Source organism: Branchiostoma lanceolatum, chromosome 7 (assembly GCF_035083965.1).
Source record: "Branchiostoma lanceolatum isolate klBraLanc5 chromosome 7, klBraLanc5.hap2, whole genome shotgun sequence".
NCBI classification, from domain to species: domain Eukaryota; kingdom Metazoa; phylum Chordata; class Leptocardii; order Amphioxiformes; family Branchiostomatidae; genus Branchiostoma; species Branchiostoma lanceolatum.
Window position 1 is genome coordinate 6,771,784 of NC_089728.1, and position 24,252 is coordinate 6,796,035.

At 39.2% G+C, this 24,252-nt stretch overlaps 3 protein-coding genes across 3 annotated transcripts; 2 read left to right on the top strand and 1 right to left on the bottom strand.

Annotated features, from left to right (window-relative positions):
- Positions 1–90: 90 nt before the first annotated feature.
- On the bottom strand, positions 91–7,413 carry LOC136438908 (lysosomal protective protein-like). The gene is made up of 11 exons (XM_066433933.1): positions 7,169–7,413; positions 6,310–6,421; positions 5,757–5,894; positions 5,122–5,280; positions 4,591–4,682; positions 4,179–4,272; positions 3,598–3,762; positions 2,912–3,063; positions 2,182–2,341; positions 1,682–1,771; positions 91–1,184 (listed from the first exon to the last, which is right to left on the bottom strand). The coding sequence occupies exons 1-11, from the start codon at positions 7,402–7,404 to the stop codon at positions 1,104–1,106; spliced, it is 1,479 nt and encodes a 492-aa protein (XP_066290030.1). The 5' UTR covers positions 7,405–7,413; the 3' UTR covers positions 91–1,103.
- A 252-nt stretch (positions 7,414–7,665) lies between these two features.
- Positions 7,666–10,072, top strand: LOC136438909 (deoxyribonuclease-1-like). The gene has a single exon (XM_066433934.1). The coding sequence runs from the start codon at positions 8,073–8,075 to the stop codon at positions 9,054–9,056; it is 984 nt and encodes a 327-aa protein (XP_066290031.1). The 5' UTR covers positions 7,666–8,072; the 3' UTR covers positions 9,057–10,072.
- Positions 10,073–10,875: 803 nt separating this feature from the next.
- Positions 10,876–22,235, top strand: LOC136438907 (T-cell immunomodulatory protein-like). The gene is made up of 18 exons (XM_066433932.1): positions 10,876–11,358; positions 12,535–12,613; positions 13,089–13,222; positions 13,547–13,598; positions 13,860–13,937; positions 14,647–14,765; positions 14,995–15,059; positions 15,360–15,450; positions 15,848–15,936; positions 16,371–16,525; positions 16,895–17,042; positions 17,481–17,589; positions 17,939–17,979; positions 18,561–18,639; positions 19,184–19,305; positions 19,971–20,053; positions 20,476–20,593; positions 21,210–22,235. The coding sequence occupies exons 1-18, from the start codon at positions 11,175–11,177 to the stop codon at positions 21,267–21,269; spliced, it is 1,806 nt and encodes a 601-aa protein (XP_066290029.1). The 5' UTR covers positions 10,876–11,174; the 3' UTR covers positions 21,270–22,235.
- The last annotated feature ends 2,017 nt before the right edge of the window (positions 22,236–24,252 follow it).

Consider the following 24,252-nt stretch of genomic DNA (forward strand, 5'->3'; position numbering starts at 1 on the left):
TGTTTAAAATACTTTGCTTAAGCATTTTCTCTTGTACTTGCCGGTCTTATTTTTATGACATGACACAAAAATGTTTCATCCACCCATGAAAAGGAAGACTAGTGCCCTTAATGTTCCAGGCACGGTTTATTGCCAGTCTTTACGTGACAGTACATGTCGTCCATTCTAGTTCAAGGTTGAATACTTTATGAGAGACAGATATACAGCAATGGCTTAATATACAAACTTCATGTGATAATATTCATGATATTTGTCATGGTCCACACTTAGTCTTCTCTGCCTTTCATATTCTCAGTAGTACACAAATGTAGCAAGCTCAACTTTTTAAGCCGCTAAATAGAAAATAATGAACTGTTGTGTAATTTAAGCACACCCATATGGTTGCTTGTGACACAGTTAGATATTTTTATTCACTTTTTGCAAGAACATGACCTAAAATGTCTGTGTGACTCACTTAAAGTTTATTTGATATACATATCAGATCAGGCTATCACACTCATTCCTATCACTATCAGCTTTGACTTCAAGCACATGATATAAATATGCATTTCTGACCATCAAATCTTTACAATTCATAATTCAATCAATGATGCCATTAATTGCATTGATATGTACATCATATTGCTTTTATTTACTTCATTTACATCTATTGGTATAAGACAGTGCAAATTTCAAACCACTGTCATCTAAAGGAAACAAACATATGTATATATACCCAGAGAACTGTCAATCTTGAAATATTTGCGATGGCTTTATGTTCTCAGTGTCACTCATCACACCGAAACCTGTACTCTGTTACTTACTACTGTTATTTCAACAGCAAACTTTCTCTTCCTACCGCAAAATTAAGTACCTCCGTAAATAATTTCATCAGGCTGAATGACTGAATAACAAAGTCTTTTATTCACAACAGTAACACCTAGTTGCAGTGCAAAGTGAACCAGTAGTTACTGTTCTGAAGAATGTGACAAAACAGTCATTGAAACTTTGGCTGTTATGTTAACCCTTGGTTGTGAATAAAGAACTTTGTTATTCAGAAATTAAGTCCCCACTAACTCAAATCAATCTACAGTATCTTAAGAAAATGAGTGAATCTACAGTCTTCAGAAGGTGTTTTGTAGAAAGTTGGTGATCATAGACAGGGCTTGGCCAGGCGCCCACTGTGGAACCATGTGTCCTGCACCCTGAAGGGAAGAAAATGAAAACACAATTAAGAAACTAAGTGAAAACACATCTGTTCCATGTACTGAATCTATAAGACAAGTCTGGCTTACAAAAAAAAAACAATTATCAGACGTCAACATGTAAACAAAACCCAGTAACAATGTCAAACAGTGCTTGAGAGTTTGTCTCCAAGCTTTAAACAGAGAAAAAAGAGATATGGAAAATTTCAATACAGCAAGACATGTACACAGGCAGATATCATGACTTTTCTGCATTGCTTACCAGTACTTCTATAAGCGCCACCTACCAATACAAACAATATGAATAAATCAACATATTGCATTTAACATAGCGTATTCTGTGCTTAAGATAGACAAAAGAATTTCCCAAGTCACGAGTATAACAAGTTAGCATGTAACCGGCAACCTCAATAGTAAGTGCATGGTAACCAAATATCTCCAAGCTTTCATGATAACTAAACCCAAACAAGACTTGTTTGTTCATAAGTGCCACCTACCTTGACAGTCAGGAAAGTCAGGTTCTGAAACTGCTTGATAAACCCTGCCACTTGGTTACTGTAGGTCCAGGGTTTCCTAGCACCTACAACCTGCAGAAGTAGAACATAAGACATAAGTCTATTATGAATAGCACTAAACACTTTTCTGGCCCAAAAAAATATCCTAAAATACGGTACAAATCAACCAAACAACTAGTTGTTCAACAAAGAGTTTGTAGTAAGTAGTACAAATGTAATATATGTAGTATCCAATATTTGATCATACTACTGCTGGGCAGGGGTAGGCAGCAGTCGGCTACTCTTCACACTACATTTCCAAGCGACTCTTTCCAGCTGGTAAGGCCACAAACTTTGATTCCCTTGGTAGAGGAATTTTCATTACCGGTACAATACCTTTTTTCTGTTTCCTATAAGAACCAACCATAAAGCCGTGGTCCATGCACTGTTCATTGTACTATTAAAAAAAAAAGAGCTAGGGGATTTTTTTTGCGAGAACCTACCGGTTGTTGTAAGGACTCCACAAACCACTGGTCTCCCAGAAAGTTACAGGCCATGTCGGTGTCTCCGTTGTACACTAGGGCGCGGTACTTGGGCAGCAGGGCCAGGTACTGGTCTCGCATGGTGGAGTAAGTGGACTTGTACTGGGCGCCCACCTCCTCACTGTTAGAAAACAGGGCAAGGTTATTACCTTCGCCAGAAGGGTACTAGTATGTGCTGTGTTAGTGAGTGTGTCTGTTTATCTGTGAACCCCAAAAATTGAGAATGCCAGGGTCGATTGTCTTGATATTTGGTGTGTCTACACAAAATCTCAAAATGATTAGATTTTGGGCCCCTTGTTATGATACTGCAGCATTTGCTTTTTGTATCTTTTGATCTGACACAGTCACAAAATTGGAGTGTTAGATAGTTCTAGGGCTGATAAAGAAGTAACAGAAGCTTGGGCCTCCTAGTAGCTTTTTAATAGTTCACTGTAGATAACTAACTTTTACTGATACTTTAACTAGAAGCACTGGGAGAGAGAAAGATTACTTGAATAGAGCAATGAAGGACAGAAAATGTGGCATGAAAACTTTGTCCCGACTCCGGTCAACAAATGATGGCGATGATAAACATGTAGTCTGTATGTCACTTGTATGTTGTTTTTTGTACTCCAGGAAGACTAAATACTTACTGTTTGTTTAATCTAATAGCTAATGAAGTGAATAAAGTATCCAAGTATCCAACACTGACCTGCACAGTGCCCACTGTTGTACAAAGTCAGGGATGTGCAGGGCTATCCTGACGTCAGGCCGGTTTAACCATGCGGTCTGGGCTGTGGCGTTGATACATGGTGGGTTCACACCAACCTTGTTGGTGACTGTGTACATCCTGGATCCATTCACCTGTAACAACAGACTTTATCTCAGTCACTGACGAAACATACTTATTGAGAAGGGTGGAGGTTATCTGTCGTTTTGGGCCAAATTTGTGGGATGTAGCAGTCTCAGTCAAAAGCTGGAGACAACCCTGATCCAAAGACACCAACATTTGGCAAGAACAGTGATCTAATATCACAATGTACAACAGTATGAACTTCAAGGTATGAAACTTAAATCTAAAAGACATCAAAGGTACCAATCATTCTCCTACACATATAATCGCTCGTGGCCTATACAATATAGCTTGGAGAGGCTCTGCTAAACCAGGCAGAGGTTTCCACTTTTGTGGGCCTGGCCTCGAACTAACTGTCAGCCAATCAGAGAATCGCCTTTACCTAAAGAAAACATTTGAGTGAGTCTCTGATTGACGCAAATCTAGTTAGACTAGAAGCCCAAAAAAGTTGAAACCTCAACCCGGTTTAGCAGGGCCTCCCCAAGGCATATTGTGTAGGCCATGGGTGACTCTCTGCATAGGAGAATGCATATCAATATACTGACCTGAGGTTTGGGTGGTGCAGGTAGAGACAACCCGTAGGAGTTGAACAGGTGGCTAACAGCCATCCTCCACCGGGCGAAGTGTGGGGGCAGCCCGCCGGCACAGTCACGGTACAGCGCGTACTCGTTCAGCCCAATATCATAGACAAAGTGCATGGCTTGGCTTACCTGAGATAAACATGAGTGAATGAATGAATGGTTTACAGTCAAACCTGTACTAGTGACCACCTCTACATAAGGACCACCTGGTCATTCATAGACAGTCAAACCTATACAAGTGATCACCTCTACATAAGGACCACCTGGCGATTGATATACAGTCAAACCTGTACACATGACCACCTCTATATGGAACAAGGTAACCACTTATTGGTGGTCCCTTAGATAAGATAATATTTTTTCCTCACGGACTCTAGCATTAAGAATTCTTTCTATAGTGACCACCACTGCTCTTACTCTTGTACAAAAGATGCAAATGTGTCAACCTTTGAATACATCACATAGTGAAATAGTGTAGTACAGTAAATCTATAGGTCAGTAGCACTTTTGCTTGTAAAAGCTTTGGATATTTCAAATGTTCTCACCGCTTCCTGGCAGTTGGTGTCCTCGTTGCCGGCAAACTGGCAGCTACTGTCATCTGATGATGAGCAGCAGTACTTGTTAAGTGACTTCCAGATGCTGCAGTGAACAAAAGTCACTTTAAAGCATGCCTGGTGCAATGATGCCTTCATAAAGAATCAGTTATTTGGAAATTCACAACATACTTCAATTAGCATATAGTTTAAAAGAATGTGTGTGTGTTTTTTTGTGTGCACAGTATAATGTCCATATGTGTGTGTGTGTGTGTGTGTGTGTATGTGTGTGTGTATGTGTGCATGCGCGTGTGTGTGCGTGTGTGTGTGTGTGTGTGCATGGCGTGTATGTGCGTGTGTGTGTGTGCAGGACTGTGTGTGTGTGTCTGCATGTTAGTGTCTGAGTATGTGTCACAAAACTTACTCGTCTCCGAAGAGGCCATGGTAGTAGCCGTAGTACACAGCGGAGTTGGCGTTCATCTCACGGCTCGACAGTCCATTTCCTATCCCAAAACCCTGGTGAGCAGACAAAAAAACACACATAAAGCAAGCTAGAGACTAAAAACAAATGCTTCCGCCCCCGAGGTATCACCAAAAATGATAAATAAAGGTTATGAGGATGAAAGTGTGAAGATTATAAGAATACTACATATGATATGAAGATTAGGTATGATAATTAACAAACAACAATGCAAGAGAACATATATGATGACGTATCATATTGACAATGAATAATCTAGGCTGGAATCAGGCAACCGTCTCCTAGCTAAAGCTTTTTTATGTTGATGTTAGATGCTGAACACCAAACAAAGACAGGATATTGACATACATAGTTATTCAGAAACAGGTGTACCAGACCAGAATGAACTCCTGGCCAAAATATACCCGGGCATATTCTTGCCAGTGGTATATTCTTGCCTGCTACACCTGTAATTACTATCACAATTATACATACCTTAAAGTTTATGGTGGTGTTGGCTTTCATGATGTTAACAGCGAGGGTTGGAACGTAGTAGCCACCGTAACTCTCTCCCACAATGTAGAAATCATTGGGGAGAAACTGGGGGAACTTCACAAAGAAACTCTGAAGTGCAGCAAGATTGTCTGTTGCAACCTTAAAGGAAATGGATTAAAAAAACATCAAGGAATTAGAAGGGAAGTGTGCCATGACTACATCAACATTCTAGTCTATATGCATTTTTGTGGCATCATTAGTTGAATGTCACTATAGATTATGATAATCATGTCACTATAGATCATAATAATGATAGCGGAAGTTTTCCCTGTTTCTTTACCTTAGTTTGCAGTTTCCATCATCGTGTTACTACTATTGTCCTAATGCCAAACTGAAGGATACTGTTAAAGGGTTGTACATGTTGTGGTGATCTCTTCAACGCGAACTTAAAACCACCACCACAAAATGTTTGTCCTGTAAACTTAAAACCACTGCAAGCACTCCATTTTCTCCCTATCACGAAATTAAACCCCATAAACATTTCCCCTTTTACAGTCCTGCAAACTCTTGTTTTTTAGCTTACCAAAAAAATTTCAGGGCCCAAACTTAAACAAATCCACAGTTGTCTGTATTACCTGATCGTCGTTGGTGGCATAGTCCTTGTCCGTGGAATAGGAGAAACCGACGCCAGCTGGCGACTCCAGGTACACGACGTTGGCGACCTGGTTCCAACTGTATGGATTCTCATACAACGTGCTCCCATCATCATTCACCTGCACGTTGAAGAAAATATGGCATCGTGTTCAACATCACATCATAACAAAGGGTAAGTGATAGAATATTAACTATGAACCGGATAAGGGCAGTTTGATTGTTTTTGTGTCCTAAATTATCTTATTTTCTAAAAAACACCCAAAAGTCACTCTATAGAACTGCATTTAACACTACTGTTAGTTTAAATTGACTGGCCAACATCTTGTCACCTTTTTTCTTCAGTTACTTCTTAAGTTAGTTATTACATCAAATGCATTATAAAACTTTGGGACTTAAGTTACTATAACTTTTATGCCAAAATTATGATAACATATTCCAGAAGTGTGCTTTGGATTAGACATGATTTCCGTACTATTATATATTAATGAATATTTGGCAAAATGAGATCTGATAAAAGTATTGATAAAATCTTACATGATAGGGTCCATTTTCTGACAGGTATCCATCCAGAGAGCTGCATCCTGGGCCTCCGTTCAGCCAAAGAACGACAGGGTCTGTTTTAGGGTTTCCCTGAGACTCCACAAACCTTCAGGACAAAAATTCCATTCATTACAAGGATGTTGTAACACGTTAGGTGATCTTTGATGGTTGCTGAAGGGCTTCTGTTGCTTGCAGTGTATATTACAACTTATGATACAAACTATTACAAAGCAAAATATTTTCGCTTGATAACCATGAAGCAAGCATAAAGATGACACCAGCGGTTACAATGGAGGCATTGGTTCCCAGGCTAGATTAAGTGTGACATATCAAACTTAAACTTAAAGGCTGTGAAGTTACTAATCTATATCAAGGATGTCTATATAACCTCCTTGTCTATTTGTAACCTCCATTAATATCACTTCGCCAGGTTTACATAAATCTGCCACTTTGAAAAACACTGGGTTTGAGATTATCTCAGTGAGATTATCTCTAGTGCAGCACCCCCTGAGGTATGCACAGTTTAGATGTAACGTTACAGGAGTGCATTAAACTGGAGGACGTTGGGTTGGAGATCTGTTTGGACGTACATGTAGTTACCTTTTCAGGGCTACGGAATCATGTGCCCAGTGTTGAAATTATGTCAGCAGATGTTAAACATAATTTGCCCAACGACGTTTGTTTTTTCATAATTCATTTGAAGATGCCAGATGTCACTAGAAACAAGGGGACAACAAAAACAACAGCAAGCCTTTTCTGGAAGGTGCATAAAAAGTCACCACTATACAGGTCGGTTGTATCCGGTACCAGTTGTTTTATAGCAGTCACATGTCAGTCACACACACACACTCACCAGTAGTGGAGCTTCTTGTTCCCAGTGGCGTTCACATAGCCGGAATATTGCGCGAATTTCACATCCTTTGTCAGGCCAGGAAGGTTCTTTATTTCGTCGGGATGTGCAGCAAGAGTCTGGTACACAGACGCCAGCGATAAAGCACAGAAAAACGCTATTATCGCGGCCACGGACATGATGTTGGCTGGAGGTCGTCCGACAGGTTTTGTTGAGAAACTTTGCTGCAGTTCAGTCATAAACCGCACGGGAAAACACCGCACGGGAAAAGCACGTGAGTAAAAAGGCGGGGTAAACTTCAATAGCTCTGTGGAGATGGTAACTAGGCAGATGTATGCGGAGTTTAGTGTAGCAACGTGCCCTGGACCCAGGGTAGAACTCTGTTTAGAGCCAAGAATATAATCTAAATAGTGTAAATAGTGTTGAAAATTATATTTTGGATTGTTTTGTAGCTTTGGTCTGAATAAAGCGAAATCCTGGCTTAGTTAGGGTATCTACGGTTCAAATAATCTGCTAGTTTTCCTCCAACCTATGTTAGGACATGAAATGATGAATCATGATCATGGGTGGGTGACATCACCTGGCTTGAATATATTCACCTTGAAGCTCAGACAGTTGGTACCCTGTTTAATGATAGAGTAATGAGGCTGTGCCTAAGTTGACATGTAATATTTAGCTGAGGCAACTTAGATACGATTTTTTTCTCCTTGTACTAATTATAACGCTAAATATCTTTTGGGCTAAATTATAAGAGTTGTTCCACTTGAAGTATTCCCTACCAACAAAGTAAAACATTCTCATCCACCCCTTTAAGCATAGTGGCATAGCCAACGCAGGTCAAAGGTTGGTGACCAAATTTTTTCCATGATTTCATTTTTGAACTTAAAGGTCAGTCCACAACAGTGACATGATGTTGACAGGTTTGCTGGCTTCACTGCTGTTAGGTTCAGTGTTCCATGGTGCTTTGGGCATCAGAATTGGGGCCTTCAACATTCAAGTTTTCGGCAGGTCCAAGATGGCAAAGGCAGATGTCGTCACAGTTTTGTTACAGGTGGCAGAGCGCTATGATATTCTTCTGATCCAGGAGATACGGGATGTGTCTGGAACTGCCATCAACAGCTTTCTGGAACAGCTGAACGGACGTCCAGGGAACAACTACAGCATGGTCATTAGTCCCCGTCTGGGCAGAACAACCAGCAAGGAGCAGTACGCCTTCCTGTACAGAAATGGTGCAGGCCTGTCCATTACTGAAACTTACACCTACGATGATGGGGAGGAGTCCAATGGTACCGATACCTTTGAGAGAGAGCCATACGTAGTCAAGCTTCGCTCACAGAACACGGTTGTTCGGGACCTGGTCCTTATTGCATGCCACACAAGCCCCAGTCAGGCCCGTTATGAAATCGGCGCCCTTGAAAATGTTTACGATGATGGTGTCCGCCGATTGGGCATCAAGGACGTACTGATCCTAGGCGACCTGAACGCTGACTGTGACTACGTCCCAAGGTCTGCCTGGAACAATATCGGACTGCGAACGGATAGGAAGTTCAGCTGGTTGATAGGTGACGAAAACGACACGACAGTTACTTCAACACACTGCGCGTACGATCGGTTTGTTGCTTCAGGCTCGTCCCTGCTGCCAGCTGTCGTCGATGGAAGTGTGCAGGTATACGACTTTCAGTCTCAGTATGGCTTAACACAGGCTGAGGCAGAAGCAGTGAGTGACCACTTTCCTATTGAACTGGAGCTGGCCAAAAGACGAGTGCAACCCACTGGTATTGTTACCGACAAAAATGGAGGAGGAGGCCAGGCTGGAAGGAAAGCAGACCTCACCATAAGGGCTTTGGGTAGCCTCATCATCACTTCCTGGCTGTTGATGATAACTTATTAGTTATTAGTATAACGTATTACATGCCCAAAGCCATTAGCACCTGAGGTTGAAGCACTAGAGACAGTACATTAGTTAGCCAAGAAGCAAAAGACAGCACCATGGGACCATGTCTAGCTGAGAAATAGACATTAAACAAGGACAACAACAACAACAAACATTATTAGGACTGTTCCAGAAATTTTCAAGGAAGGAGGAGCAGGGCAAATCTTCTGAACTCACTCATATCAATAGCCCTGAAACTACTTTAATAAGTACCGGTACCTACCTGACTGTGTATATTTGATGCTTGCAAGGATATTCAATATAATTTATCTATTTATTTATTTATTTATTATATAATGTAATATATAATATGTAATGTATTTATTATACAATATAATTTATTTATTTATTATAATTATTATAATGTCCTTTTGCTTCACCTGTGTTCAAGAGTTTCAGCTAGTGGTAATCAGTATCGGGTCATACTCATAGCTTATAGCCTGAGGCATTATTTCAGTCTGCAACTGTCTGCCAGCTGCTGTACCACACCATATTTTTATATTAGACATTGACTAACTTTCAAGAGGCAGCTATTACTATTAGATCACTCCACCCAAGTGTAAAAACGGGTGTATTATGTGTGTGGGTCACGACACCAGCAACAGCTACCTAGTACCTGTGTCCCACATGTATTCACTGTTGCAGTTCTATTATATATATAAAATCAAAATCAAAAATTTAACTTTGAATGAGTGTAAACTTTACATCATGCTCTTTTGGGTTATAAGTGGGATCATAGAAATTTACGTCAGGGTGACTATGGTTTGGGTGATGACAATTAACTTGATGTGTGTGGTTATGTAACTTAAGACTGATACCGAGTTTTAAATTGTATATTGTTGTGATCCTTGTGTATTATGTCTGTGTATTGTATTTGTATCCAGGGAGCCTGAAAAACAGGTTAATAGACCTGAATGTTTCCGCTGGCTAATTTAATAAATGAAAATGAAATAAAAGATGGTATTATTCCTGGGCAGATGTGTGCAGAGTTTCATGTAGTAACTTTTCCAGCAATTTACACAACACATCCTTATTGAGGCCTTTGACACTGATATAAATTGTGTTGAAAACAAATGATTTTTTTCTGGCTTTAGGCCACGCCAATTTAATCTGCTGCTTCTTGGAATAGCCAGTCCTGTTTTTCCCATTTTGAAAAAAAAAAAAAAAACATTGGGTCACTATTCCCAGTCACAAATTTTAACTCCCAATTTTACTATTTGTTCAGTTGTAAAACTCAATAGCCACCAAAATAGAGGCCTGAATGTACCAAAAAAGTGTGGTCATATTGATCATAAGTTATAATTTTTCATTCATAAAAACTATTTCTCAGTATCAATCCATATATTACATGGCGAAGGGTAATTTTGTTACTGAAATTATAGCACTAGATCAAAGAAAGGGGTGTATTGCATAAAATGAGCCATACAAAGCTGAAATTTGAATAAGTCTTAGTCTTTATGTTATGTAAACCATTATCTTCACCCCAGACTATTTGCAAAAAAAATATATCATTTTTTTCGCCCTGTCGCTCCAATTTTTTTCTGAAAAAATCCTAGAAGCAACAAATTAAATTGGTGTGGCCTTAGTCAAAGTAGAGGGGAGTCCTGGTATCTACGGTTTAAATAATCTGCTAGTTTCCCTCCAACCCATGTTTGGACATGTATCATGATCATGGGAGGGTGACATCATCGTGTAATATTTAGCTGAGGCGACTTAATACAAATTTTTTCTTCTTCTCCTACAAATATCATGTATCAAATTGTTGTTTGGGGCTAAATTATATGAGTTATTTTACTCGAAGTACTAGCTACCAACAAAATAAAACATTCTCATTCACCCCTTTAAACATAGTGGCGTAGGCTACACAGGTCAAAGGTTGGACCTCTCTATTTCCTTGCACCGATTCTTTTTCCCATGATTTCATTTTTGAACGTCGCTCAACGTCTGTGATGATCCTAATGGGCCTGGTAATCAGAGAATTAAGACATGCAGATGAATAATTGTTTCATTAATAGGTGAAGCGAATGTAGGGAAGTTGCTGTTGTTCCCCGGAGCCACCACCACCCAAGAGAAGAGATGTTCTCCTCACAACTTTGCGCGTTTCTGCTCGTCTTGTCCAACGTGTTCCTACAATGTTGTTGCGGACTGACAGACGTCACAGAGACCGTCTTCCCCAGCCACCTGAACCACGGAACCATAGCTGCTGTCGGTGACTTCAACTCGGACAAACAAACGGACCTGTTTGTGTTAACCAACCAGGGTGAGCCTATACTCGAATATATATATAGGATGACCGTAATGTGCCATTGTACATGTAATAATGTGCTTTGCAATTGGGTAACTAGATAGCTGTCAATAAACTGGTGTTATGACAATATGAGCTTGATAAGGCTACTGTAATTGGTGAAATACTTTTTGCAGTGACATCCAAGTTGTATCGTGAAAATCATAACACTGCGATTATGCATTTCCATTGTATTGCATTCCATCGTTCATTATCTCCATGAAAAATGGAGATATTGTTTTTGGCGTGTCTGTGTGTGTGTGTGTGTTTGTGTTTCCGGACTCTTGTAGTCAGCATAACTCGAGAACCTCTTGATGGATTACAATGATATTTGGTATGTGGGCGGGTGTTGTGAAGCCGAAGGTCAGGGTCGATTTTGGGCCCCCTGGTATGTGACCTTGGTACTGCAGCAGAACTTCAATTTTTGTATCTTTTGACCTGGACGTGCTGTGGTTTTGATTTTTGGGTGGGAGATAGCTTGTGATGTAATTAAGAAGTGGTGTAGGTTTGGGCCCCCTAGCAGCTTGCTCTGGAACTGCAGGGGCGTTATTGTGAAAATCTTCTAAGGAGTATAACTGAACAAAGGAACAACGGATTTCCATGATATTTAGTATGCAGGTAGCTTAGACAGAGATATACACAATGAAGTGCAAATTATGCTAATTGGGACTTAATTTGCATAGATAATGAGGGAAATCTATATTTGCTGTGTTTTCCATTATAAGACTCAAATACATGTAACATATGTACTTTATGGAAAGTGGAGCATCAACAGATACCAATTATGCAGGAAACCAATTATGCAAATAAATTCCTGATTTGCATAATTAATGCAAAAACACCGAAATTCATCAAATTTGAAAATTATAGGACTGTCAATATTGCAACATGTTTAAGTAAGATAAAGGTGTTTATGATAAAGCATATATTATGTAAATGTGTAAGTCATTTGCATAAATAGACTTGTTCATGGAGATATGAGGTCGCGGAACTCTTGTTTGAACTGTTTCAGTCATATACTTAAAACTCAGCAAAAACCTTCTTTTTCCTCCAACCACAAAATTGAGTTCATGAAAATGATTGAATTTGCAATATGGTATAAAGAAGTGTTCGTTAGAATTAAAATGCATATATTTTTTTCCTTTTTTCTAGGGCGGCACCTGGATATCTTATTAATGGGAGACAAGCATCCTCAGTACTTCAAAAAGGACAGACGAATGCAGCTGGACATGTGAGTTTCCATCAGAAATCATGTTCTTCATTTGAAGCCCCCAAAAGGCACATTCTGGTAGGTGCTGCATTTATCCTTTGAACTGGATTGCATTGATGGCGAGCCTCAGATTTTAAACGTCTGCTATTTGAAGAGCATAACTTTTTTAAAGACATTGTTATTTAAAGAATAGGGGTATGTCTCGGTGCACACGTGACAAAACCATCCTAAGAGATCTTCCTACCTGGCTGTATGGATCTTCACTACTCTATAGCCCCACCCACCTCCATCAAAACGTAGAGATGCAAAATAAAAACATAAAAATGCAAATATTTGACGGACATGCAGCTACTCTCTCATAGGTCAAACTGCTAATTGTGCTGGACAGTCAGAATTGGTCTATTGCAAGCTGCAATTCACTTTTATCCAATAGAACAGCCTCAATAGAGGTGCGTTGTTGTCTCTTTTAGTTGATGAGATTTCTTGTGTTGTGCAGGAATGAGACCATGACAGGTGTTGTACCAGGTGACTATGACGGAGACTCACAGATGGACATCCTGGTGACAACCGCGCCCGGCAACGCCATGGCAACCGTGGTGCACATCTTCTGGGGGACCACAAAATCAATAGGTGACTGATTCCACCTCTATTCAACACATTTCGATCTCAATACACAACCAGTACTAGTATATAACCACCTGCTGACGTTTTGGTGACTGTCACCTTTCTTGGGGCAATATTAACAGGTAGTAACTCTTATCCAGTGATTTACCAACTGGATAAAACAATTTGATATTTTTGCTCTGTTTTACCTCAAAAAGTTGTGAAGTTTTTAGAATTCCACCTGGTAATAACAAACCTTACATAAGTCCCCCCTAAGAGAAGATAGAGTCTGACATATTTGATGCATGTACAGGTTTTTGTGCTTCCATAACTCAGATATCTTTTTTTCAGGTCCCTCTGTCACCCTCCCAGTGTCCTTTACAGATGAGCCCTTGGTGATGGAGTGAGTACATTGTATCTGTATCAAAGCTATACTATTTATTTGGTAATAAAAGCACATCTGTAAATGTTGGAATATGTTTATTTCTTAAAATCATTTTCTACAAAAACATCAAAAGTATGGCAATAGAAGAGATAAGTGAGGATTATTTTTTCTTGATACACATTCACACAAAATTGTTGAAGTTGAAGTCTAAGTTCTTGTGATAGTCTCTTCAAAACCTTGTCATTTATGTCATTATGCCTCATTAATGTTTTCCACCAGCTCCAATGGCAACATGATTCCAGACATCTTTGGAGAGACCATAGAGGGGCATCGCGTATTTTGTGAAATCCTAGACAGGTAAGAGAATCATTCTACATCATGTAATGCAAATACATGTACAGGTACTAGGGGTGATACCGGTTCGCTGGACCTGATTCGGACCTTTATAACATCCAAGAACCGAGTCCAAAAAACCTAAAGCCAAAACCTGAGTCCAAAAAAAACTGAACAAAGTAGAAATATATTTCTCTATTTTGTTTGATAAAAAGTGTTTTGAGTCTCCCCTCTGACAAAAAAGACATTTAAAACAAGTGCAATATTCAAATATCACTGGTTTATCTTAAAAGTCTTCTCCCCAAGAACTTTTATAGTTGTGCATGTCAGTATGAATTCTCTATGCTTAATATTAGTCTAATAAAACAAAACATCAACTGGACAGGATCAGGTCCAGGTTCAGGTCTGGACCTGAACCTAAATCTCTGGACCTGAACTTGGACTTAAACCTTATTAAGCCGAACCGGTATCCACCACTAACAGGTACTGAAAAAAAAGAAATTCTTATGCCCAGAGTGGTTCGAGTGGCGGAGGATGTCTGACACTCGACATAAGTCAAGTAAGTCATGCCCCAACAGCATACAGTGGCAGTGTGCTATGCTATTAGGTCTCTGTGCATTCATTCACGCTGATGTGGTAAAAGGTGACCCAAGCATACTAAAAAAGCAGAGCATCTAATAAATAGTCTTCAGTCATGTATTTGAGTAAATTTTCTTGTGGTCTTTTTTATTAGAAATGAAGGAAATGTGAGCTGCCAGCCGTTAGACGGACACAACGACACCCAGTTCCTGCCGCTCAGACGGCCACACTCCAACGCTTTCCTGGACCTCGTGGGAAACAACCACCTCCCAGGTACATGGGAATTAGATCAAGTTTCACATTTAATAAGGACACTGATTGTTATCATTTACAAAGCACAAAATTGTTTTTTTTGTAGAACTATTGTAGAGTATGTCACCAATATGCTAGATAGCTTCTAACAACTGTAGTCTTCCATATAATGATTGTTGCTACCGGGTAATCCAACCAAAGATAGTTGAAGTGTGAGAAATTGACGTCATCTTCGTCTTTCATTTGGCAGATCTGTTGCTCACAACAAGAAATGAGACTTCCTCCACATTTTCATTTGAAGTTTGGGAGAATCAGGTTTGTCCTACTTATTACTGCAGTGTAGTCAAAACTAAGGCCATGTCATGATGATGAAAATTGTTTTTTTGTGTGTCTATGTTATGTCCTGTTGCCATAGAAAAATGTCAATATGAAACATGTAATTATGAATTCCTATATTCAATGTATGTACTCTTAAATCTCAATATTTTTGGGTATAGCATTTTGCAGATAAATAAAGTACCTTCAAATTCTCATAGTAAACGAGTGTATTGAATTAACACATACAGATACTTGGGCCTTTATATATGATTATAATGATATTCTTCCCCACTGTAGAATGAAGGATTTACCTGGGACGGACAACCCCTATATCCACCTCCAGGGGTGAACATAGCTCACATAGGGCAGTCAGCATTCGCAGACATAGGTATGTACACACTACATGTATGTACACATATGCATGTAGGAAGTGAAATTGACAGGAATCTTTCGATGTTTTGCAGTGATTTTATTTCTGCGGTTTTTCGTGGTGACCTCTCCACTGTCATGACATCTTGAATATATGCTTCCAAAGTATTACCACTGACTGTATTGTTTCAACTGTGTCAGTGAACTCTTCAAGCACTGCAAAAACCTCCTTTCCCGTTCTACCGTTAAGTCCCTGCGAAAATAGAGGAATCCACAGTATCCAATCTCATACAATTCAAAGCCTTTATTTCACCTCAATGTCTTGTTCATGCAAAGCTGGTGTGTTATGAAAAAAGGGCAGTTACACTGGCTATACAGATACAGATGTGTTTGATTCTTTTTTATTTGTACATCAGATGGCAACGGTAAACAGGACCACCTCCTGCCTGTATGTGAGGATGCAGACTGTCACGCGAGTTCTGTCTATGCCTACCTCAACAACCAGGTCAATAGCGGTCAATTCTATAGTCATGAACTTGTTTGTCAAAGTTGATGATTCTCTTTACCACTTATTTTTATGTATTGATTATCATATGCATTGTATCATTCAGATATCAACCTTTGCACCTTTAAAACATTCATTTTCATGGCCTTTTTTCAAGTTCCAAAATTACGAATTACGAATTGGGAATCCCAACTGTTGTTGCTCTCCCAACATGCACACTACTGGAAAGGGTTGCAGTCCTTAGGACGGGACGTTAAACCATGGTCTACTGTTCATCGTACTTGTTGAAAAGAGCCAGTGGAATTTCCGAAGTATATGTAAACTGTAGATATCATCTTCCTTCTCAGTAAAACCAGTAGAAGCTCTTCAGTGAGATAGACTGGTTTGAAATCACTTTGAAATTCACTTTTTCACTTTCACTTCCTGCCCTGTAGTGGTCTCTCCTGCTGAAGACAGCTGCCTGGGATGATCTGACCTGGGGGTTTGTGCCCCCGACTGTCAGTGGCCTGCCCATCACCCTCCGTATGGGGGACCACAACCTGGACGGCTACCCTGATGCCCTGGTTGTTATACAAGTCAAGACTGAGAAGTAAGTGGGTGAATCAAACATTTGGTGAATTGATTACTTTGAGTACCATCAAGGGAGTGAAGTATTGTTTTGGGTGTGTCTGTGCATGTGTCTGTATGTCCGTGTGTGTTTCTGATTTCTTATCTTATCAGAAATAGTTTTGAGACTTACTTTTGGTCAACCATATCTCAATTGTTACTTTGTATTATTGTATTATCATCATTGAAAACAAGCTTTCCTGTGAATGTTAACTTCTGAAGGTGGATGGATCTCCTAGTGGCTTTCTACGGCACTGCAGCAAAGTGATTTTGATATCTCGTGTCCTGGACTAGTTGTGATTGTGATTTTTCAGTGGTAGATAGCTCTTGTTTTATTCTCCACTGTTTTCAGGGTTCTTGCGAGGAGGGCCGCCCTGCTGATCAACAGTCCATGTGAGGATGCTGCCACCTGCACACCTGGGGGGAGAACCTTCACAGTGCAGCCCATCTCAGGGGTACTAAACGTCACTGTTGCTACCTTCTTCGACTTGTTTGAAAAGGTAAGAATGTTATGAAATGATTAATAATTGAAAAAAATGGGAAACAAAGGTTTTTGACTTTTAGATAATCTTTTTGAAACATTATTAGATCTAGACTCCTTTTCGATCAATTAATCAATCAATCAATCAATCAATCAATCAATCAATCAATCAATATCTTTATCATTAGGTTACTTAACCCTGCAAGTGTCAGGCCAGTCAGATGTAAACTTTAATCTGACTGGCTTGACACTTGCAGGGTTAATATATGTATTTAGATTTTCTTACATTCATGCCGTGCAATTTCTTTACTCTTCTGTCCTGTGTAAGTAGCACTTTACAAATACAGTTTGGGTGCATCATTTGATGAAAAATGTGGTTATGTACAGGAGGTAGCAGCAACATCATTTCTGTTTTGATGAACCCGTGTTTGTTTGTTTGTGTGTTTGTGTTCTTCAGGGTGTGTTGGACATCGTACTGATGAGTGACCAGGGACAGGGGAAGGACTTCCAGCTGCACGCGCTGGAGAACAGCTTCAGCGAAGACGTCTGCTTCCTCAAGATTATGGGTGAGTCAAGACTCAAGACCATGCAAGACTTACTGTAAATTTTGAAATATTCACACTACTTTGATGATTTCAGTTTTTGCAGTGACCTCTCCACTGCAAAATCATAACACCGTGAACAATACAGGTCTGTCAGCAGTGCAGAACTTCGAACCCGGCAAAATTAAGGCCACTCAAACTTCATGAATTAAGCAATATCTCCATAATTTTAGACACTTTCAATTTTTTTAGTTAACATGTATCAGGGCATACAAGTTAACCCACCCGTTGAATGCTTTGTGTCACATTTGATTCAGTTCATGTACAACCACTGAACCAGTATATGAAATCATCATCTTTGCCTCTCTTCCAGTCTTGAGTGGACTGTGTTTTGCTGACTGCAAGTCTGGCAAGGTGAGTGCAAAGCAAGAAGACACTCTTGATTCGTGCAACCTCCTTTCCATATTATCCTAATATGTACACTGTGCAATGCTGAATGATTTCATCGTACATTTAGGCCAATTTAAAAGGCAAGGTCTTAAATATCATCATTTAGTCTTGCTCATCTGCCTAGGAACTGATAGTGAAGAAAATGGATAAGATTTATTTAGAGTCTGAAAGTTGAAATTTCGCATGTTTCTTTAATGTCTTTTTACCTGAGTGTGTAAGTTGTCGGCTGACCATGTGTCTCTCTGTTTTTTTGTGGTGTTCAATGGTCAAGTGGCTAGGCTAGCAGACACAACAGGTCACGGGTTTGATTTCTGGCCATCCTGGCTAGTAGTTGTGTCCTTGGGAAAAGCACTTGACACGACTTTCCCCAGTCCACCCAGATGTAAGAATGGGTACCTGACTTTGGTTGGGGAGGTAAAAGGCGGTAGAAGTAGAGGAATAAGCTCCGCCTTCCAATACCTAGCCACAGTAGATACCAACTCTTGATCATTGCCACTATGGTCCCTAAAAGACTATAGGACTATCTTTACCTGTTTTTTCCCCAGCCATATGGTGTGAACCAGCCAGGTCCTCTGGTGTGGTACAAAACAACTGGGTCTGATGGGACCACACAGACAAGCTCAGGTACTCACCAACATATCATACAGCCGCAGCTTTTTGGAAAAAGTATTTTGAGGCATTCAGGGTCATTAAAAGGTAAAGGTGAAGCCGCCATGAGCTAAGACTCATTAGATACTTCAAGACATGTACATAATTTGCTTAATAAGTTTTCTTGTTTACTGTCCAGAAATAATTGCCTTTGTTATTAACAACAACGACCAGCTGTTATTAACACTTCTTTACCCATAGTGTATCTCCATGTTTTGTTGATTTCTTGGCTAAATTTTAGGCACTGTGCATGTACAAAATGTACCTCTAATGCCAGCCAAATACACCTTCTTACAGAAAGTGGTAAAAGATATTGAAACTAGGCAGTGTTACATGCTGATTGGGAATACTCCAAAATTTTGTGTGACAAACAGTGTCGTTCATAATGGTTTATGCTTTACGTCAGTGTTTGTGTGTTGTGTAGGACACCTTCTTACTGACTTAAAACAGCTTTTGCTACTTTTGCAAATCTTTCAGGTTACATATATAGTATGCGTGATGTTGCGTTGTGTTTTCACAGCTGCCCAGCTGAGTCAGACGGCCCACCTGGCCCTACAGCTGCCCTACACCGTGTTCGGGCTGGGAAGGACTCCCAACTTCGTGGATGAGCTCTGGGTGGAAATACCTGCACCACCTGGCAAAGTAAGCCACCTTAGGCCACACTAATTCAATTTCTTGGTTAACGGATTTTTATTTTTAATCTTAGCAAAAACAATCATGAAAACAGAAGGCTGAAACTTTCACCTGACCCTGTTCACTCCCTGAAACTGTGTGCACCAAAGTAAAAACATTCCTCTGAGATTCTGTTTTCATGTTGTTTTTCCAATCTAGCATTTTTTATAAATTTTTTTGATTCCGTTAACCAAGAAAATAAATTGGTGTGGCCTTATAGAAAAATAAATCCATTTGAACTTGAACTTCAACAGGAACATCTAGCGATGTCAACACATTGTACAAAGAAGTAACAAATTGGTGAAAATTTAGGCATTGCATATCAAAATTGTTGGGATGGGATACTAATGGGAGGTTTGGGATATGCAAAATACTTAAAGAAGGGTGGAAAGTGGTAATAGATATTGAAACTAATCAGTGTTACACGCTTCTTGAGTATACTGCAAAATTTTGTGTAACAAAAAGTGATGTTCATAATAGTTTATACTTAACATCAGTGTTTGTGTGTTGTACAGTTCTGACCCATTGTTTTGCTAGATGCCCATAGTGATGATGATAATGATGACAATTATGATGACGATGATGATGATAATGATGATGATGTTGATGTTGTTGTTTTGCTACAATTGTTCCAGGAAGCACGTGTACGACGATGGACCTCCATCATCCCCAACTCTCAACTCATCATCATCCCTCAACCCATGGACCAACCAGAACAGTAAGGATGAATTTCAGCAACTAACCAAGCTAAAAGTCTCAAATAGACTACATGAACTATACAATGCATGCTTTTCTGTTCCATCAGCAAAAGCTAAATATAACCCATGTTTCCTACTTCTAGTCTTACTTACTTCAAATTTCTCTATAGACAATGTTCACCCCAAGGAATATTCTTTCATGGTAAAAGTGAAACTGTCGGTCGGTCTGTAGATTGTCCCTTTATTTAACAACTTGCTGAACTGCCAGTGAGACTGATCGATGCAGAGCCCCCCATAGTATGCTAAAGGTTAATTAGGAACACTGCATCAATGCTATGGACAATGAAGCTGTTGTGTTATGCTTTAACAGAGTCAGGGTACTTTTGATTTACCCATTAATGCCTACCCTGAATCATAATGTCTCCTGTTTATTTGTGTATAGGTGGTTGAACAAGTTACTGGTGACCCCAGGACAGCAGGCCCTGCTGACAGCTGGTGCACTGTTGGGGACCTGTATGTTCATAGCAGGGATTGTGGGAGGACTGCACTGGAAGGAGAGGGTAAGCAAAGTGTACCCCCATGTTTAAAGAATATATTCTGTAAAATCTTTTTTTAAAGTTTAAGTTTGCAGGGACGTAATTTCGTGGTTGTGGAGAAGTTTGCTATGTGTACATGTGTATATAGTTTGTAGTGGGCACACATAGTACATTATGATTTACTGAACAAAGCTGTAACAGTTAGTACCACAGTAAGAACCATTTTAGTACCAGTGAGTACCAATATAGTATCAAAGAGTACTATAGTACCTGTGAGTACCATATATGTTGTACAAGTGAGTACCATATATGTTGTACCAGTGAGTACCATATATGTTGTACCAGTGAGTACCATTTATGTTGTACCTGTGAGTACCATATATGTTGTACCAGTGAGTACCATATATGTTGTACCAGTGAGTACCATATATGTTGTACCAGTGAGTACCATATATGTTGTACCAGTGAGTACCATATATGTAGTACCAGTAAGTACCACAGTTAGTACCATAGTATGAGTGAATACCACATAGAGTTAAACACATATCGGTAGTACCAGAGTATGAGTGCTTTTATTGTAAGAGAACCGAAGTGTGTTGTGTGAGTTTTGGTCTGATATTGTTCATTGCTGTCCCTGCAGAGATCTGACCAGAAGGAGAGAAGACAAGAAGCTCATCACTTTCACTTTGAGGCACTGTAACCATGGTTACATATCCCTCTACAATGTAGAATGATAGATTACAATATCTGTTGCTATAGTATAGAAATGAAGCTTTTTAAAAGTACCATTAAGAGCCTTGTTTTTTTGGAACCACGTGCAACTTTTAATTTGTAATCAATATAAAATAATAGTAAAGAGACAGCTTATGATAACTTACCATTGTAGAATATCTATTAAAATGTCACGTTTATTGTATACTTTTTGCCCATGCTGCTTATTCCATGGTAAATCAAAAAGGTGAATAAATTCAGTGAAGACATGTACATATTTGTTAGTGAAATAGTGAGGGGTTTTTTCAGTGCAAATTATGCATATGGTGCTCTTTTAGAGCAGCTTCGCCAGAAAGTATGTAAATTTGTAAAAGTATCTGACTCTCAATGGAATAAGTAGAACTCATACTTTTGCCCTTTAGGCACTATGGTGTGTGCTATGGATTCAATGTCAATCACAAGTTGTATATAGTTCACTGCAATATGAGGTACCAATGAATACATTGTGCATTGTAGCCTAGCAACTTCCAGTCACATTTCATTTGAAAGGCTACTGTAACTGTCATTGCTTGTTGTTTTGTTTTTTCATTGAAGAAAAGAGTTTTTAACTTGTGCATGTATATACTCCTTGCATTACCTGAGTTGTAAAGTAGCAAAATATGCTAATATTGTGTGCTTGTACATTTCTTTCTTTTGACCAGTATACCATGTAAGATAAACAGACTGTATTGTGACTGAAGTGCAGTTCAGCTGAACATGGTGAAATCTAAAATGATACCTTTTTATTATTTCTGTTCAGTATATTGTATTTTCTGTTCAATGTATTTCTTATGATACTGATACACATGTATAAGAAAACAAGATACAATTTATGAAATTATTTTATTTAGTTATGAATAAATGATAACTTACCGGTAATCTTAGATTATGTGCAATAAAGAAAATGAGGACAACATTCTCTGTTGTTATAGTTTTATTCAATTTAGATTCTTGCTGGCAATTTTTTATCGTGAAACATACAATTCAACTTCCTTGTGAACAGTGATGGGAAAATGGGTGCGTGTTGAGAAAACAGACAGCTTCAATTATGGGCTCCTAGTGGCTGTCTCTGGTACTGCAGAGAAATGTCAGGTTTATAAAACCAACAACTTCTTCATTGATAATGATGAAAAAATCACAGCGATACTAAAATCTATGTTAACTCACAACAAGGATGCCATATCTCATGTCATACAATGTAAATTTTTATTCACTAGCAGGCACATACCTGTACATGTAACACATGGTAGTGGAATATTTTGTATGCGACCAATCGGCTTCTATACTGAATATCTACTAGTATGTTACAGAATATCTTTATACACAGACCCACAAAATTAAACCCTTGTCATACAACATTTGCTTCATACTCATGGCTTCGTGTTGCGTACACAATTTGGTAATGGTTGTTTACGTTAAAAAAGATCATTGCCCTATATCCCTTTCCACAACACTAAGCCCACCCTCCTTAAAGCAGGACCCCTATCGCTCGATTTGTCGTTAGCTCGCTCGCGTAGGGAAGCGAGGCAACGACGAATCGGGCGATAGGGGTCCTGCTTTAAGGAGGGTGCACTAAGCCTAACTTAACACAATCTAATTCTGGTCCTGATAATTTGTCTAGTCACAGAAAGGATATGAAATTTGAAGTCGCATGTTGACTTATTTCAATACAGTAATCCTGCGCATGCTAAATGAAGAAACGAGATTCGAGGCCTCACTGCTGGCGTATGTTCAATCTTATATTGTACTGGTACTACTGTACTACCTGATGCTACAATTCAAAGATTTACAGAAACATGTAATAAATCACAAATCAAAATACTAGAAAACAAGGAATATTCACACGGAATAAATAAATAAATGTTGACGTTGCATCAATCAATACCTGATTTTGGCAAATTCAATATGAAAAAAAAGATCATACAGGGCTGAAGCTTTGGTATTCACACCAATGCTTCAATTCTAGAGAAATGATTTGAATAAACTCTCTACAGCGAATGTACAGACACTTTCCAACATTATTTCACCTAGACCATCACCTAGACCACCACAATGTCCAAAGTGCATTGCAGAGCATTTTGTGTGAAACAGCATACAGTACTTTTTAAAGAGTATACTAAGGGTAAACCAGAAAACCACTTTGGACCTATACACAAAAAAACTTAATCCTCCTTGGACCAGAACAATCACTGTGGTTTGATCCAACACAAAAACAAAAGTAAAGAAGCTGTATCAAAGTTAATGTTGCCTATTCTTCCATTTCTATGTAACAGTTTAATAATATTCAATTGGGACAAACACCCTTGATACCTAAATAAAAGCAGATGACTAAGCAGCTTGGGTTCAGACCTGAGCTGTATTATCATTAATGAGTCAGACCAGTACCACCCCTACAATGTACATACCCACACAGTAGTGTCTCAAACTACTTGTCAATCATCAATCACAAATATATAACATCATCACGTTTGTAACCTATAATGTTACATATCCCAAAGCTTTATTTTCATTGTATTTCTGTGAAATGCTGGATGCTGGGCTCAGTGACATTTCAACAACAGAGCTGAGATCGCTAATAGAAGACCGGACTGAGTGGTGCAGAAGGACTCATTGTCTCCCGAGATGACATCACAGATGTCCTCGTTCAAGGTTCTGTGAAAAAGGTCCTTTAAAAAATGGAAACAGATCTATTTTCTCAAGTAGAAGAAACAAGCAAATGTTCCAGTGCCCTTGTTGCATTGTACAGGTGTAACAGGCCAGAATGTATCCCTGGCCAGAATATACCCAGATACATTCCAACCTGGGGTATAGTAAACCAAGGTACACCTGTTTTCTTCTACCATTTGGTTAACAAACACGAAGGCTTCAATCTCATGAAGGTATTCTTCAAACTGTCAAAAATCTTCTGCAGGTCTAGGAGTCATTAAATGAAG

Bases quoted from the DNA above. Each gene is read 5' to 3' on its own strand.
- LOC136438909 (XM_066433934.1), top strand. From the start codon at position 8,073: ATGATGTTGACAGGTTTGCTGGCTTCACTGCTGTTAGGTTCAGTGTTC.
- LOC136438908 (XM_066433933.1), bottom strand. From the start codon at position 7,404: ATGACTGAACTGCAGCAAAGTTTCTCAACAAAACCTGTCGGACGACCT. The intron at 6,422-7,168 runs GTGAGTGTGTGT...TTTGTCCTGAAG, and splicing joins AACAAGAAGCTCCACTACTG to GTTTGTGGAGTCTCAGGGAA. The intron at 4,683-5,121 runs GTATGTATAATT...TCTGCTCACCAG, and splicing joins ACACCACCATAAACTTTAAG to GGTTTTGGGATAGGAAATGG.
- LOC136438907 (XM_066433932.1), top strand. From the start codon at position 11,175: ATGTTCTCCTCACAACTTTGCGCGTTTCTGCTCGTCTTGTCCAACGTG. The intron at 14,766-14,994 runs GTACATGGGAAT...TTCATTTGGCAG, and splicing joins GGGAAACAACCACCTCCCAG to ATCTGTTGCTCACAACAAGA. The intron at 19,306-19,970 runs GTAAGCCACCTT...CAATTGTTCCAG, and splicing joins TACCTGCACCACCTGGCAAA to GAAGCACGTGTACGACGATG.